The following is a 15,174-nucleotide window of genomic DNA, read 5'->3' as shown; positions in this document are numbered from 1 at the left end:
TTTATTAAAATCATCGATCAGCCGGAGATCTTTTGAATATTTTCTTAGCGAACTGTCCCCTTGGGAGAGTATCTAAGTGCCATCATTTAGATTTGTGAACAACTTGAGATCTTCAGAATATTACACGAGCATCCAGAAATCTGGAAATATATCCAAAGAGATTCACTGATATATTCGATAAGACGGAGAGCTTTGGAGTTCTGATCAACCCTCTGATTTGGAATCATTTCTAAGAGACGTCAATTTAAGTTTTGAACAGCTCTAGATCTTCACATCAATATGTGAACAACCCGATGTTTAAAAAAAATCCAGAATTTTTTTTATTAGCTATAGATCTTCTTATATTTCCTAACCAGCCTGCCTCATGAGAGAACATCTAATAAATGTGGTTTGAATTGTTGTATAAATGAAGATCTTTAGCTGATCAACCTGAAGCCTTGAAAAAAATGTTCAGCGGACTTCATGGAGATCTTAGAACACCTGAAGATCGTTGGAGTAATTTCTGAACAACCTGGTATCATACACACTTAGAAATAACTATTTTTACACGTGACGTACATCTTTGACGTAAATCATGGGACGTAAACGAACATTTAATGTAAAATTGAGTTCTTATAGCACACGCAAAATTTTCTCGTCTCTTTTAACTGATTCTTATGTCATTAGGGCCGCTTGCATGTGTCGGTCTCAGGGAACCGAAATTTACGTGACTTTTTTTTAGTATGTATGAGATAATATTTGTGTGATGTAAGAGACGCAAGCGATTTCATGCAATTCTGTAAAGATCCATGCATTTCCAAGAAGTTCTATAATATACTATGCAGTTCAAAAAACTTTCACGAATTTCCCCGAACGTTTATGAAATACCTCTCCCTTCTATGAAATAACCAGGACTTCAATGATTCTTACGGAAACTTTTTTTAATTACTAGTTCCATAAAGTTTAGTGTTCTGTATGAAGTTCTTCGAGTTGTGAGTGAAGTTCTTCGTAATATATGAAGTTCCCCAATCTTCTCAGAACTCAAATCTTCTGTGAAATTTCCAAATTTTTTTTAACTTCCCTCAATTGTAAAAAGTTCTCTGAACATTTAAGATACGCATCTATAAATACATCCAAAGAAATTTGAAACAGAGTTCCATTCGTGTTTCAAATCTCCTCAGAAATAAAACAAAATAGTCGAGCAGTTGCAAATTGTAGTAAAATACTGCTTGTATAATGAAACTACAACTCAGCATTGCAAGGGGTGCGTTTCTGTTCTAATTTCTAATTGAAACAGTGCAATCCAGGTCATGTTTTTTCTTAAGAACCACCCTCTTTATGAATTGGAGTAATTATTCACAATTTTGACCATATAGGGGAAATTTATGTAATGTCGGCCTAAGTGTCCCTAATTTGGGCCCATACATAAATTCAGCAATCGACTAAATTTTCAATAGCAACCAAAAATAGCCATTAGGACCGTCCCAATGACGCGTTCATCAAGATACAATTGATAAATAGCAGATTTTTAGCGATGGGCCCAATCTTAGATCCATAGGTCAACATTAGAGCTATTTCTCCTACCTCCTATTTAAGCATTTGGAATTCGAAAAAAGTTGAGCAAGGTCCACTTGTCAAAAATGACTCATATTTGTCTAGAATACTTGAATACGCTCTCTCAATGTTGAACGCCACATTTCGGTGATATTTCTATTATTTAGGCGGTGAACGCAGATCACCTCCGTGTTGCAAGCTCGCTGATCTCATATGCGCCTATAGGGCGGTGCAACCTTATTCAGGGAGTGTTAGTGGCTAGCCAGGTGGGCTAGTTTAAAGGGATTCCCCTAACCTCTGGTCTAGATACGGAGATCGTCTGGGTTGCGTTACACTCGCCTCTTTTGTTGGCTAGCTCGAGCTCGAAACCCTAGAGCTTCAAGGTCGTCTCTTGGCTTGACGATACTGATCCGAAGCACACCTATTAGCTATTTTTTATTACTCACGGTTTCGGTGTCTGTAGTGTGTGTGTGCGTGTGTGTGTATGTGTAGTGCTGACTAAAGAACCTGAATTTATAAAGAGACGACATCTTATCTATTTGACAGGTCTTTTGCTCGATTGGAATGACTTTTCGTATGACTTTGACAGATAGTCGATTGTTCCAATTTTGACATATCGTCTCTTTATAAATTCAGGCTCTTTAGTGCTGACCAACGATGACGGGATTCTGCAGCGGGTGGGGTTTCTCGGCGGTGGATGAACAGTACGTTCCCGGAAGATGACGGTGCTCGACGGTTGTCGCAGTATGGTCAACAATAAATACGAAACTAACGATTTTAAATTGGCTCACTACTTGACTAGCCTATTGGTCCCAAGCAAACGATTAACGTACACCATTCTAGTCGAAATTCTAGTACTTAACAATGTTTGTTTTGATACGCTATGAAAGTTTGACAGATAAAATGAGGGGTTAGTGGATTTTCCTATGTTTCGAGGGGTGAATCGATTAGCTTGGGACCGAAGAGAGTACCAGTACGTTTCTTCGGGACCTTCTTGTCTTAGAGTTACCTCTATGGTATGGCACAGTCAAATATGTGTTAAAAATTCCGTCCTAGAAAGGCATGTTGCACAGTGCCTGAGTTTGGTTATTTCTTTATATTAACACTCCGAATACGATGCCTCCGAAAAGCGTGTAACGACAAGTTTGTAATGGCATAGCTTAGCCATTTGTTGATGAAGTTCAAAAATTGCGGTATCTCTAGAATTCCTAGGGTCTGTAGAATATTTTGATCTTAAAAAGATTGAAAATAGGGTCGTCTACTTTTTTTTAAAAAGCGAAAAAAGTCGTTATACGTTTTTTAAGGGTGTGTTTATGGGCGTTGCAAGTGGCTTAAGATCTATAATTTAGATTAATTAAAAAATATTTTAAACGTAATATTTTTTTGTTAATTACTTTATTTGTACAGGCTCAATCGAATAAACTTTACAAAGCCAAGTTATCATTTTCCTTATACATTATAAATGTCTTAAATCTAAAATTAAAGGATTGGAACCGATTACTCGCGGTCTTCTCGAGGTTAGTGGATGACAATTGTTTGGATCGGGAGAGGGAAAAGGAGATTTGGAATATGATTTATGATTCAAAAATTTCACTATTTCTAAAACATATACTTAATCCTATCGACGTTATATCAACTCTGTAATTATACAATTATTACAGAAACAAATCTACAAAAAAAAAAAAATACACACACACATACAAAACACAAACTAAACACAAGGTTAATCAAACTTACAATCTATGGTTAATATTCTTCAAGAAAACATATATGAGTTGCATAAACTCCAGATCGCGTCTAGCCAAAATATCCCGAACTGGAACATTAGGTTGTCTACCTCGAGCCCGAAGGGAATCGTACAACTCGGATCTGATTCCACGGTGCTCAGCACATGACCAAATAATGTGATCTGCGTCCTGGTAACCTTGTCCACATTCACAGAGATTACTGTCCCCCAGCTCAACACGGAACAAGTGAGCGTTTAACGAGTAGTGATTGGACATGAGGCGAGACATCATACGAATGAAGTCTCGACCCACATCCAACCCCTTGAACCAAGGACACTTCGACACCTTAGGGATGATTGAATATAACCATCGTCCCAAACTCCCTTCACTCCATTTATTTTGCCAGCTGGCGAGGGACTGTTGACGATAAATGAAGAAAAATTTGTCGTAGGCGATTTGTCGATCGTAAATATCGCCTTCCATAGCGCCCACCTTTGCAAGCGAGTCCGCCTTCTCATTGCCCGGCCCACATCCATCTGTGAAAAACGATCTTGCGGAATCAACTTGGCCAAATTTTGCAGCGAAAATTGACGGAGCAATCATGGAACGATGATGCTCTGGGATTCCGCGAATCTCTTGCGTCATTGATAAATCAAAATGAACAGAACTGTCGAAGTCGGAGAAGCAAACACGATAGGGATTATGCTGCGAAGGGCTGACATCCTGTGTTATGTACACGTAGTACAATGACATAAAACGAGTTTGAGGGTTTAGCTCAAGAAGCTTCTCAAAGTTTGCAATCACCAGTGGGTTCATAACTTCGCAACGGGTGAGGAGCCTGAGGGACAATTCCGAAAACCGATCCGATAGTGGCAACATGCCCGCCAACACTTCTAGACTCATCGTATGAGTCGATTGCATGCATCCTAACGCGATACGAAGACAACGATACTGGATACGTTCCAGTTTGATGATGTGCGTTTTAGCCGCCGACTGGAAGCAAAAACTACCGTACTCTAAAACCGATAAAATCGTTGTCCGGTACAACGTTAGAAGATCTTGCGGATGGGCTCCCCACCACGTTCCGGTAATTGTTCGGAGAAAATTGATCCTTTGTTGGCATTTCCGCTTCAGATACTCAATGTGGGATCTCCAGGTGCATTTTGAATCGAACCAGACCCCAAGATATTTGAAAGACATGGAATGAGTGATCGGCTTACCCAAAAGTTGAAGCTTTGGTTGTGCTGGGCTATGCTTCCTAGAAAAAACGACCAACTCAGTTTTCTCCGTGGAGAATTCGATACCTAGCTGGATAGCCCAAGTAGACAAATTGTCTAAGGTATCCTGTAAGGGTCCTTGCAGGTCGGCCTCTCTGGGTCCTGTCATAGACACTACTCCGTCATCTGCAAGTTGTCTCAACGTGCAGTTGTCCCTTAGACAATTGTCAATTTCTCTGACGTAGAAATTGTACAGAAGGGGGCTTAAACATGAGCCCTGGGGGAGACCCATGTAGCTAAATCGTGAAGTTGTAGAGTTTCCATGAGAAAAGCTCATATGTTTCTCTGACAGCAAATTGTACAAAAAGTTATTAATTAACGGAAAAAGGCCACAAGCGTGGAGTTTGTCTAAAAGGCCTTCAACCGATACTGAAACAAAAGCCCACTTAATATCCAAGAACACAGAAGCCATTTGCTCTTTTTTAGCAAAAGCCAACTGAATTTCTGTGGAAAGCAACGCGAGACAGTCGTTCGTTCCCTTGCCCCTACGGAAACCAAATTGAGTATCTGAGAGTAGGTGGTTCAACTCAACCCATTTGTCCAGGCGAAAAAGGATCATTTTCTCCAACAATTTTCGAATACACGATAACATCGCAATGGGACGATACGAGTTGTGATCTGACGTGGGTTTTCCAGGCTTTTTAATGGCTATAACTCTCACCCGCCTCCAATCATCCGGAACAATATTAAGCTCCAGGAACTGACCAAACAAGTTCAACATGCGCCTCTTAGCGACGTCTGGGAGGTTCTTCAACAAGTTGAACTTGATTCTATCAGCCCCCGGAGCCGAATTGCCACACGAAAGGAGCGCGAGTGAGAGCTCCAGCATTGAAAAAGGCTGGCTGATCTCGTCTACCGAATTCGTCATTTCGCGAGGAATCATCTGTGCCGGCACAGAATCAGGACATACTTTTCGCGCGAACTTGAGAATCCAACTATCGGAGTACTCCTCGCTCTCGTTGTTTGAAGACCGGTTACGCATCCTTCGCGCCGCATTCCAAAGCGTATTCATAGACGTTTCGCGCGATAATCCGTCCACGAATTGCCGCCAGTATCCGCGTTTCTTGGCTTTGATGAGGCTCTTGAGTTCGCGTTCAAGAGCCGAGTACGCTTCGAAATATACGGGTGTTCCACGTTTCCGGAAAAGCTTAAACGCGTCGGACTTTTTACGATAAACCTCAGTGCATTGCTGGTCCCACCAAGGGGAAGGAGGTTTCCTACGGAAAGACGTTCCTGGAACCGGCCGAGTTTGAGCTTGAAGCGCGCTGTCCAAGATCAGATTGGAGAGGAAGTTATATTCCTCCAACGGTGGAAGCCCTTCTACCGACGTTAGGGCATCTTATATCACATTCTTGAACTTTGTCCAATCGATATTACGGGTAAGATCGTACGCGACGTTAACGGGTTCCGACGGATTGAACCCACTGGCAACTGAAACTTTGATCGGCAAGTGATCACTACCGTGGGGATCTTGGATCACATTCCACGTGCAATCCAACGATAATTAGTTAGAGCAAAGTGTGAGGTCTAATCTACTTCCATTCGAGGATGGGCCAGCCAAACGTGTTACTTCTCCATTGTTAAGAATTGTCATATTAAAGCTGTCGCAGAGGTCATATATCAAAGTAGAACGGTTGTCATCATACAGTTCCCCCCAGCCTGTACCGTGGGAATTCAAATCTCCCATAATCAACCGTGGAGCAGGAAGTACCGAACAGATATCTGAAAGTTGTTTGCGATTAACAACGGCTCTAGGAGGAATATAAACAGAAGCAATACAAAGGCTCTTGCCTTTAATAATAGCCTGACATGCAACAACTTCAATACCTGGAAATTGTGGAAGATTCACTCTATAGAAGGAATGGCACTTTTAGATCCCCAAAAGTACCCCTCCTCCACGCGAATCCTCACGATCCAGTCGAATAATGTTAAAATCATAAAAAGGAAGATCGATATCTGAAGAGAGCCAAGTTTCACAAACAGCAAATGCATCACAATCATTATTGTGAATTAAAAACTTCAAAGAACCTAATTTAGGAATGAGACTTCGACAATTCCACTGTAGAACAGTGATCAAATCCCCGACCTCGTTTGGAAAATTATCCATCGAAGGAAATGATTGCTGCAATGAGGGGCCACTTCAATGTCAATTGCTTCAAGAGGGTCTTCACAGAAGGAAGCATTGCCAGAACAATGCTTTTGAGAGGATCAGAAATATTGAGATACTTGAGAATATCGTCCACAATTTTATCAAATGAGAACAACCCGGATGAAGCAGGGGCTTCTGTTCTTAATAATGGGCCATCAGGGGTATTTGATGTCCCCGGAAGAGATGGAAAATTCTGGTTATAATCAGTTTTGCGGAAACCAGGAGGAGTTGAAACTTCCTTTTTTCCATCACTCCTTGATTTGGGCAAGCTGATTTGGGGTTCCTTATCTGCAACTTTCCGCAAACGGATGCGTTTTCGTTTCCGTGCAGAACCTTCCGGAAAACTGAAAGAAACTCCCTCCTCAGCCAAGTCAGAGTCAGACTCGTCATCAGACAAAACAGCCAAGGGGTTTTTGTCGTTGGTTGATGGTGTGGCTGTTTTTAGCATTGCTGTAAAAGACTGCCTGGAACGCTCCTTAAGAGAGCGTTCTAGTTTCTCCCCGCGTTGTTTGTACGCCGGGCACGATGAGAGACCATGAGGAGTTCCCTTACAGTACACGCATTTTGGTGCAGTGACTGTGCAGGCGCCATCCTCGTGCTTCTCCCCGCATTTGGAACAGCGTGCCTTGCTGCCACAGTGAGAGGCCGAATGCACCAACTGTTTGCAATTTTGGCAGTTCATGACCCGAGGAACAAACAAACGCACAGGTAGCCGAAGTTTTCCCAACTTGATGTAGTAAGGAAGGGCTGAACCAGAAAAGGTCACCCGAAACGAGTCTGTGGGGGTAAAGCTCTTTTTACCCTCGCTGAAAGATACTGAGTTCAGCTTCTGGACTTCCAGTATCTCAACCGTGGGAAGCAAGGGGTTCTTGAAACGGCCAACCGCTTGCTTCGCCAAGATCTCGGGGGTCAGACTCACTTCGGTGACCACACCTTCGATCTCCACATTACGAGCTGGGATGTACACTCTATACTCGAGTGTAAAGAGCTGGGAGGCAGCAATCTCGTTAGCTTGTTTCAGGTTAGAGACGACAACGCGAAGTTTATTGTACCTCACCTTCGAGATTTTGGTCACGGCCGAGAACCGCTTCGTCAGATCATTAGTAATTTGCATTACATTTAAAGGTTTCTTTTTGGGCTGAAAGTAAACAACCCATGGGCCAGTCGAGTCTTCTGGGTAGGCTCGCGATCGGGGGCTTATCTGTTCCTGTCCATTACCAGACTGAGATGACGAAGCAGGGATGGCATCATCTGATTTCTGGGATGACAGACGTTTTCGACCCTTCTTGCTATCGCGTGGCAAAGTGGTGTCGTCTTCCGACAAAACGTCCATTTCGTCTTCCGACAAAATGTCCATTTTGCCGTACTAGTGGGAGCGAAAAACGCTCTACCACTGCAACGATAATCAAAATTACTCGAACACAATACACGAAAAAAAAAAAAATACTAACACAGAAACACAAACTTAAAATTTAACAGATGGGAGAAAGAAAGAAACAAGAACAAAAACTTATCTGATAATCCTATACTACTACCACCGAGCGTTTACACAGCAGCAGCGGAGCGACGCGCAGCTTTGATGATCTTCGATCCACGTGTGCCCGGTCTTCGTTGGTGTGTGCTTGTATGAAGCTCGGCACTCAGCTGAACACACGATGATGGATGAGCGGTTTGAATGTGGAGGCAAATGCTGACACTCGATGACGATGATCCGTGTGCACAGGTATGCTTGACCACGCACCGATGGTGCGCAAAATGATTGGCGAATTGCCAATCGCAAAAACAATTTTTGATGATGCCGAAAACACACTTTCTTCTCAGAAAAAACTCACTTTTTGATAAATTTATCCGGAATTATGCCAGCAATCACTAAGCGAGAAAAACTGATTATTTACGTCAGATAATAGCGAGAAAACTTCCAAATTAACGGAGCGCGAAACAAGTCGACCGTACTTCTTGCTAGGACGCGGTGGTGTGTGTAAACGTAATAATATTTGACGTAAAATCAATAAAAATTTCATTTTGTTTTGGCTGCAAAAAGAAATCATTATTGTTTCAACAATCCAGTATTGTTATGGATTGGATTGTTAAATCAAAAAGAAAATCTTTTCGAATTTACAAGAGCTTTCATGGTTTTGACGTACACTCCCGAGCATAAGTTTAAGGACACCCCCAAAAAAACATGACAAATTTGTTATGTTCATATCTCTGCCATTTTACGTCCAATTTTCGTTTTCGTTAGATCATTTGAAAGGTATTGAATGGAACTTTCCTCGTAGGCAAATTGTTCAATATAATTTTTAAATTTTGTGTGCTAAAAGTTCACCCAAAGTTAGAATATTTTTCAAAATTTACTCTGATGAATCGTGATTGATTTTCTCAGAATTGCGTTGGCCAAATTTTGAAATAAAAGTAGTAGTAGAACACTTAGGAATCGTCCATAAATTATGTCACACTTTTAGGGGGGGGATGGGGTTGGGGGGTGTTTGGAAACTGTGACGAGCCTTACAAAAAACAATTAAGGTCCATATAAAAAATGTGACAAAGTGGGGAGTGGGGGGGGGGTTCAAAATGGGTCAGATTTGCGTGACATAATTAATGGACCTTCCCTTATGCTATACCAATCATACCATTAAAAAAACCTTTGGAAATCGAAAATTGAACAAAACATATTTGCATGGTTTTTTGGGGTGTCCTTAAACTTATGATCGGTAGTGTAAGCTGTCAAATTTGGTAGCTGGGTCAACAACAAAAATATTGTCTGTTGCAGTGGTGACTGGATTTTTGGGAATATTTTGAGTTTCACGCTGACGAAAAACAACGATCTTTTTGGTTTGGTCACGTCTAGAATGCTATTGAGCTTAACACATTTGGAAACACCATTTGAATTTAAACACGTCTCAAAATCATTTTCAATCTTATTCATGCTTGGAAAACCATATAATTGTTCACAAATAAGTAATTTAGAATTGTTTGCAAAATTGCAAATATTTTGCAAAATTATTTTAACACGTGTTTCGAGTTGAATGCAATGAGAGTGTAAGATCATGAAATCAAAACAATGTTTTTGTATTCACTTCGGATAAGCATAACTGTCACTTTGACAACTCTATCTGTCATACGCATGGCCCGCACTTATTTCATTCCCGCTTTTTCAAAGTGCGGAGTCCAGTAAGGTGCTAAATGCGTAATATGTTTGTTTTTAAAAGAGATTTCTTGTTGATTCAATCAAATTTATTTCATGAAGTCTGACAATTCACGCAGTAGAAATAAAAATATGTTTATTGATTCAAAAATAATGCCGATTTTTTTGGTTTGTTTTCTTTTTGCAACAAACAGAATTGCTATTGAATTTCTGAGGCATAAAACCACTGATCACGCCTTCTTTTGGAAGGGAAGTAAAGCCGTTGGTCCCCGGTTCATGAGTTGATGGGTCCAGGTGTGGGAGCTGCCTTCCTGGCGTCGGTGGCATTGGTGCTCAGCGCGGAAAACAAGATCGACGAAAAAAAAAACAACAGAAAAATATATTATATTTAGCAACTGCAGCTAGAACTGTAGCATACTTTAGCCTCAGGCTAAAAATCTCTAAAATAAAGAAAAAAAAAAAAAAAAATGTAGCATACTTACTTACCTCAAGTCTCAAGATGTTTGGAAATCTTGCACTTATTTCCCGAAATTCACAAATTGAAAAAAAATTATATGAATAAGTATTATTGAAACAACAAAATGCAATATAATTTCAACCGGAATTGTTTGTTTAAATACAACTAATGTTTTTTTTGACGTAGAACTACGTCTTTGTCGACTATACTGGGGTACAAATCAAAAAACATGCGTGGTGAAGGAGTGTTAGGTTTTGAACGCTTGTAACTTTGTCATTTATAGATTAAATTAAAATTTAAATATGCCAATCGATAGGATATTACATTACGAACCTTCTGAAATAAATAAGTTTCCAATTTTCTGTAATTAAACTTCTGAAAATGTCCAAATGATAATTTTATCACTGTTTTCATGAAATAAGCTTTTTTCCCAAACCTAGTCATCATAACCGAATACCACTTGGTTGCACATCATTTGCTTGAACCTGAAAAGATATAAATCGGCGCTGCTCTCCTGCCTCTGTTCATTACCGCTTCGGACGGCAGCAGGACCAAGTCAGCGGCTAAAGGTGGATCACGGCGTGTCCACCACAACGAGGAATGAGAATGACAAAATATGCATGTTACACCCCCTCACCCTTAACAACAACCTCTCTCCCACCCCCTTAACAATAACCCGAAAAAGACATGGACTTTGACGATCATTTTTTTCCGGGAAATAAATTTTAAGCAAACCACAATTATGTATAAACAATTAATTTTTTACATGGAGAGCCAACATATTCAAAAACAATTGCTTAACAGGAGACGTACACTCGATGGATTACCAAAAACTGACTGTAAAACATATCTGGTACCTCTCTATATGCAATTATATTAACATCCAAAGTCCATCCTTTTTTACATATTCTGCACAAATTAAACTTTTTGCTCCACCTCATTCATAAAAAAGGCGGGAAATCCTATCAGGTTCGGTTGCCCATCATTCTGCTTGAACCTGAAAAGATATAAAACAGCGCTGCTCATTGCTACTTCAGACGGCGTGGCACTTGGTCCTGCAGCAATCATAACCAAGTCGGCGGCTAAAGTCGGATCACAGCGTGTCCACCACAATGAGGAATGATACTTGGAAACTTGCATGTTAAACCCCCTCGTCCCCCTCCCTACCAACAACTTCTCCACCCTAACAACAACCCGAAAAATACACGATCACTTTTTTCCGGGAAATAAATTTTAAGTTAAACCACAATTATTAGTAAAACAAAAGTTTTTCCGTTAATATTTTCCCGCACCAAAACTTTCAAATTTAATAAAAAAATACTTGAAAGGCATATTCGATGATTTATGTTGGTGAATTACACACAGCTGCCTGTCAAACATATCTGGTACCTCTATATATGCAATTATATTAACATCCAAAGTTCATCCTTTTTTACATATTCTGCACAAAAGATACGTTCTGCCCCGCCCCATTCATAATAATAAGTTTAATAGTCAAAAATGCATGCCAAACATCAATTTTGCGTGGTTCTACGTCATACTGCGGTCGTGTAGGACACAACCCTTTATTTTTTTGGTTCAATGCAAACAATTTTCTGTCCGTGTATGAAGCTGATCCTAGAGCTCCGCGTTTTTTTTAAACACTTGGAACTGTAATATAAGATAGAATTGTGAGTCGTGATATAAACATGGACTAAGATGGCCATGGAACCGTCCTCCGGAAGATCCGGAACATCCGTAAAAGTGGTTAATCCATGAAACTGATCCTAAAGCTGCGCCGTTTTTTCGAAAACATTTGAAACTGTGATATAAGAAAGAATTTAGGGTCGTTACATAAACATGGCCATGGGACCTTCCTCTGGAGGAGACGGAACATTCCTAAAAGTGGTCCTTCCATGAAACTTATCCTAGAGCTCCACAGTTTTTGTTTTTCGAAAACACGTGGAACTGTGATATAGGGGAAATGGATGTAATGTCGGCCTAAATGCCCATACATAAATTCAGCAATCGACTAAATTTTCAATAGCGACCAAAAATATCCATAAGTATCGTCCCAATGAGGCGTTCATCTAGATAACATTGATAAATAGCAGATTTTTAGCGATAGGCCCAATCTTAGATCCATAGGCCAACATTAGAGCCATTTTCCCTAGTAACGAAATTGCGGTCGTGACATAAACAAGGTCCTGGATGGCCATGAGGCCATCCTCAGAAAAATCCGAAATATCCGTAAAAGTGGTTCATCCATGAAACTGATCCTAGAGCTCCGCAGTTTTTTCGAAAAACATGGAACTGTGATATAAGAATGAATTTGGGGTCGTGACATAAACATGGACCTGGATGGCCATGGGACCGTTCTCCGGAAGATCCGGAGCATCCGTAAAAGTGGTAAATCCATGAAACTGATACTAGAGCTCCGCGCGTTTTTTTTAAACACTTGGAATTGTGATATATGAAAAAAAATTAAGTCGTGAAGTAACCATAGATCTGGATGACCATGGGACCATCCTCTGGAAGATCGGAACATTTATAAAAGTGGTAAATCCATAAAACTGATCCTAGAGCTCCGCAGTTTTTTTTTTCAAACATTTTTAAAAGCTGTAAAATAATTTGGGGTTGTGACATAAACATGGACCAGGATGGCTATGAGATCATCCTCCGTGAGATCCGGAATATCCATAAGAGTGCTAGTTCCATAAAACTGATTCTAGAGCTCCGTGTTTTTTTAATCGTTGTTGAAATGTTTAAATTTTCAAAGAAGATCGTTCATTGGCTGATGCCCATAGCAATCCGGGCCACGATCACGATCCCAAATTCATTCTTATATCGCAGTTCTTAATATTTTTGACAAAAAAAAACTGCGGAGCTCTTGTATCTGTTTCATGGATGGCCCACTTTTATGGATCTTCCGGAGGACAGTCCCAAGTTCATTCGGGTCATTGTTTATGTCACGACCCCAAATTCTTTCTAATATCACAGTTCATGGATCAGGATCAGTTTCATAGATTGACCACTTTTGTGGAGGTTCCGGATCTTTCGGAGGATGTTTCGATGACCATAGGTCCATGTTTATATAACGACCCCAAATTCTGTCTTATATCACAATTCCTAATAGTTTCGAAAAAAAAAACACGGAGCTATAGGATCACGTTCGTGAATTGACCACTTTAACGGATGTTCAGGATCATTCGAGGATCGTTCTGGTGTCTCCAGGATCCATATATATAAACCATTGACGGCAAAGTCAGGGTCACCGAAGTGGAAAAACAGCGTATGGGATTCGGAGTGGACAGCAGAAATAATGCACACGCGAGAACTACGGTTTAAAACTCGGAAACGTTTTATTGCGGTCAAAAATAGAAAACGAACTTGTCGCGAGAAGCGCTTGGTTTGAACTGATAAATTGTTTACATTTTACACTCTCTCTTGTCTGTGGTCGGTACAAGGTCTGTAGTGTACGAAGGTATGCGCTGCTGCAAGGGGTGTGTATGATGGTAGCCGTTGCAACCTTCCACAACCATGACTGCATTCTGGATAATTATGAACATTTCTGCCCTTTTAAAAAAATGTGTAACGACTCTTTTCGCTTTTTAAAAAAGTAGACGACCCTATTTTCAATCTTTTCAAGATCAAAAAAATCTACAGAGATGGCTAAATGGTGTTATTGCAAACTTGCCGTTACACGCTTTTGGAAGGTTTCGATTTTTCATATAATCGTAAAAAATATGTGAAATGACTCACCCTGGCCTTCTTTTTCGAACCCTAAAGGTCAAAATTGACCAAAATATCACCAAATCTTTCTCGAACCTGTATTAGTTATTCTCTTGCGAAACTCCCTCCACCGGGATTTGACCATTCTGATCGCATTTCATCTCATCCACAGGGGCATGCGGTGTACGCCGGATGGCGAAGGAGAAAATGCTTCGGAAGCGACCGAATCGCTGCATCAGCTATCATCCGGAGGAAATCGAAATTAAACAGTGTGGCAAGGCCAACGCCCTGTTCCGAGCGTCAATCTTCTCGACGATAGCGACGTTCGTGCTGATATGGGTGCTGACCAGTGCGTGATAAAGCTTCTCTGACTAGACACTAAGACCGCACGGCTATTAAATACCAAACCGACTAACAAACTCTAACTAATACAGCACATTAACACTAACGAGTACGGAATCAGTGATGCCAGCATAATCATGAAGGACGAAGAAGAAGAAGAAGCAGTAGCAGCAGCTGCCGCCAAAGTCAAGAGCGCATTTGTGTTATCCGAGGATAACACCGTGGGTATTTTTTTTTACATGGACGTTATTTTAAGCCGCGTATGTTGCAAAGTCAGGATCTGATGATTTGTGATTGTTTTCCAATTTTTGAGGTAGAGTTGGGCATGAAAGTTTGCGATATGCAAGATGCAGCACTTTGAACCTGGGAGGAACTATAAGTTGTAAGATGAGAGATGTTATAGATGTATACACTTAAATTAATGGTAACTCAGCAAACGATTGAACGACCAGCTCTAATAAGAACGTAAACAGACTAACGACAATTGAACGATAACAAATCCCACTAACCGAATCGATGCCACCAGGTGTTAGACTTTTGCTAAGCATTGAGATCACAACTTGAAGCTAGTTTCAAAACCAAATTGGCCAAAGCATGTTACGTAAACGGAACAAAGCAAAAATGTAAAAGCTGCACCGCTGAATAATACACGTTTAGATCAACATAATGTCACGACATAAAGATGAACAAGAAATCCAACCTAAACGTAATGGACAATACGATGTTTAAAACTTTAGCAACTAAAAACTGAATCAAATTTGAATTTTAAGGGCAAACAAGCAAGTAAGAAAAAAAAATCAACTGTCTGTGGTACGTTTTTTCGATTTATTGAT

At 40.5% G+C, this 15,174-nt stretch overlaps 1 protein-coding gene across 1 annotated transcript in view; it reads left to right on the top strand.

The window, feature by feature from the left end:
* Positions 1–14,905, top strand: part of LOC135710993 (voltage-dependent calcium channel subunit alpha-2/delta-4-like) — a 31,837-nt gene extending 16,932 nt beyond the window's left edge. The window contains exon 15 of the mRNA XM_065233731.1: positions 14,172–14,905. Within this exon, the coding sequence (XP_065089803.1) occupies positions 14,172–14,356 (185 nt within the window). The 3' untranslated portion in view covers positions 14,357–14,905. The remainder of the gene's footprint in view (positions 1–14,171) is intronic.
* The last annotated feature ends 269 nt before the right edge of the window (positions 14,906–15,174 follow it).

Source organism: Ochlerotatus camptorhynchus, unplaced genomic scaffold (genome assembly GCF_037179485.1).
Source record: "Ochlerotatus camptorhynchus isolate MF236.1 unplaced genomic scaffold, CSIRO-AGI_Acam_v1.1 ptg000412l, whole genome shotgun sequence".
Lineage (NCBI taxonomy): Eukaryota > Metazoa > Arthropoda > Insecta > Diptera > Culicidae > Ochlerotatus > Ochlerotatus camptorhynchus.
This window is presented reverse-complemented; position numbering and strand designations above follow the sequence as displayed.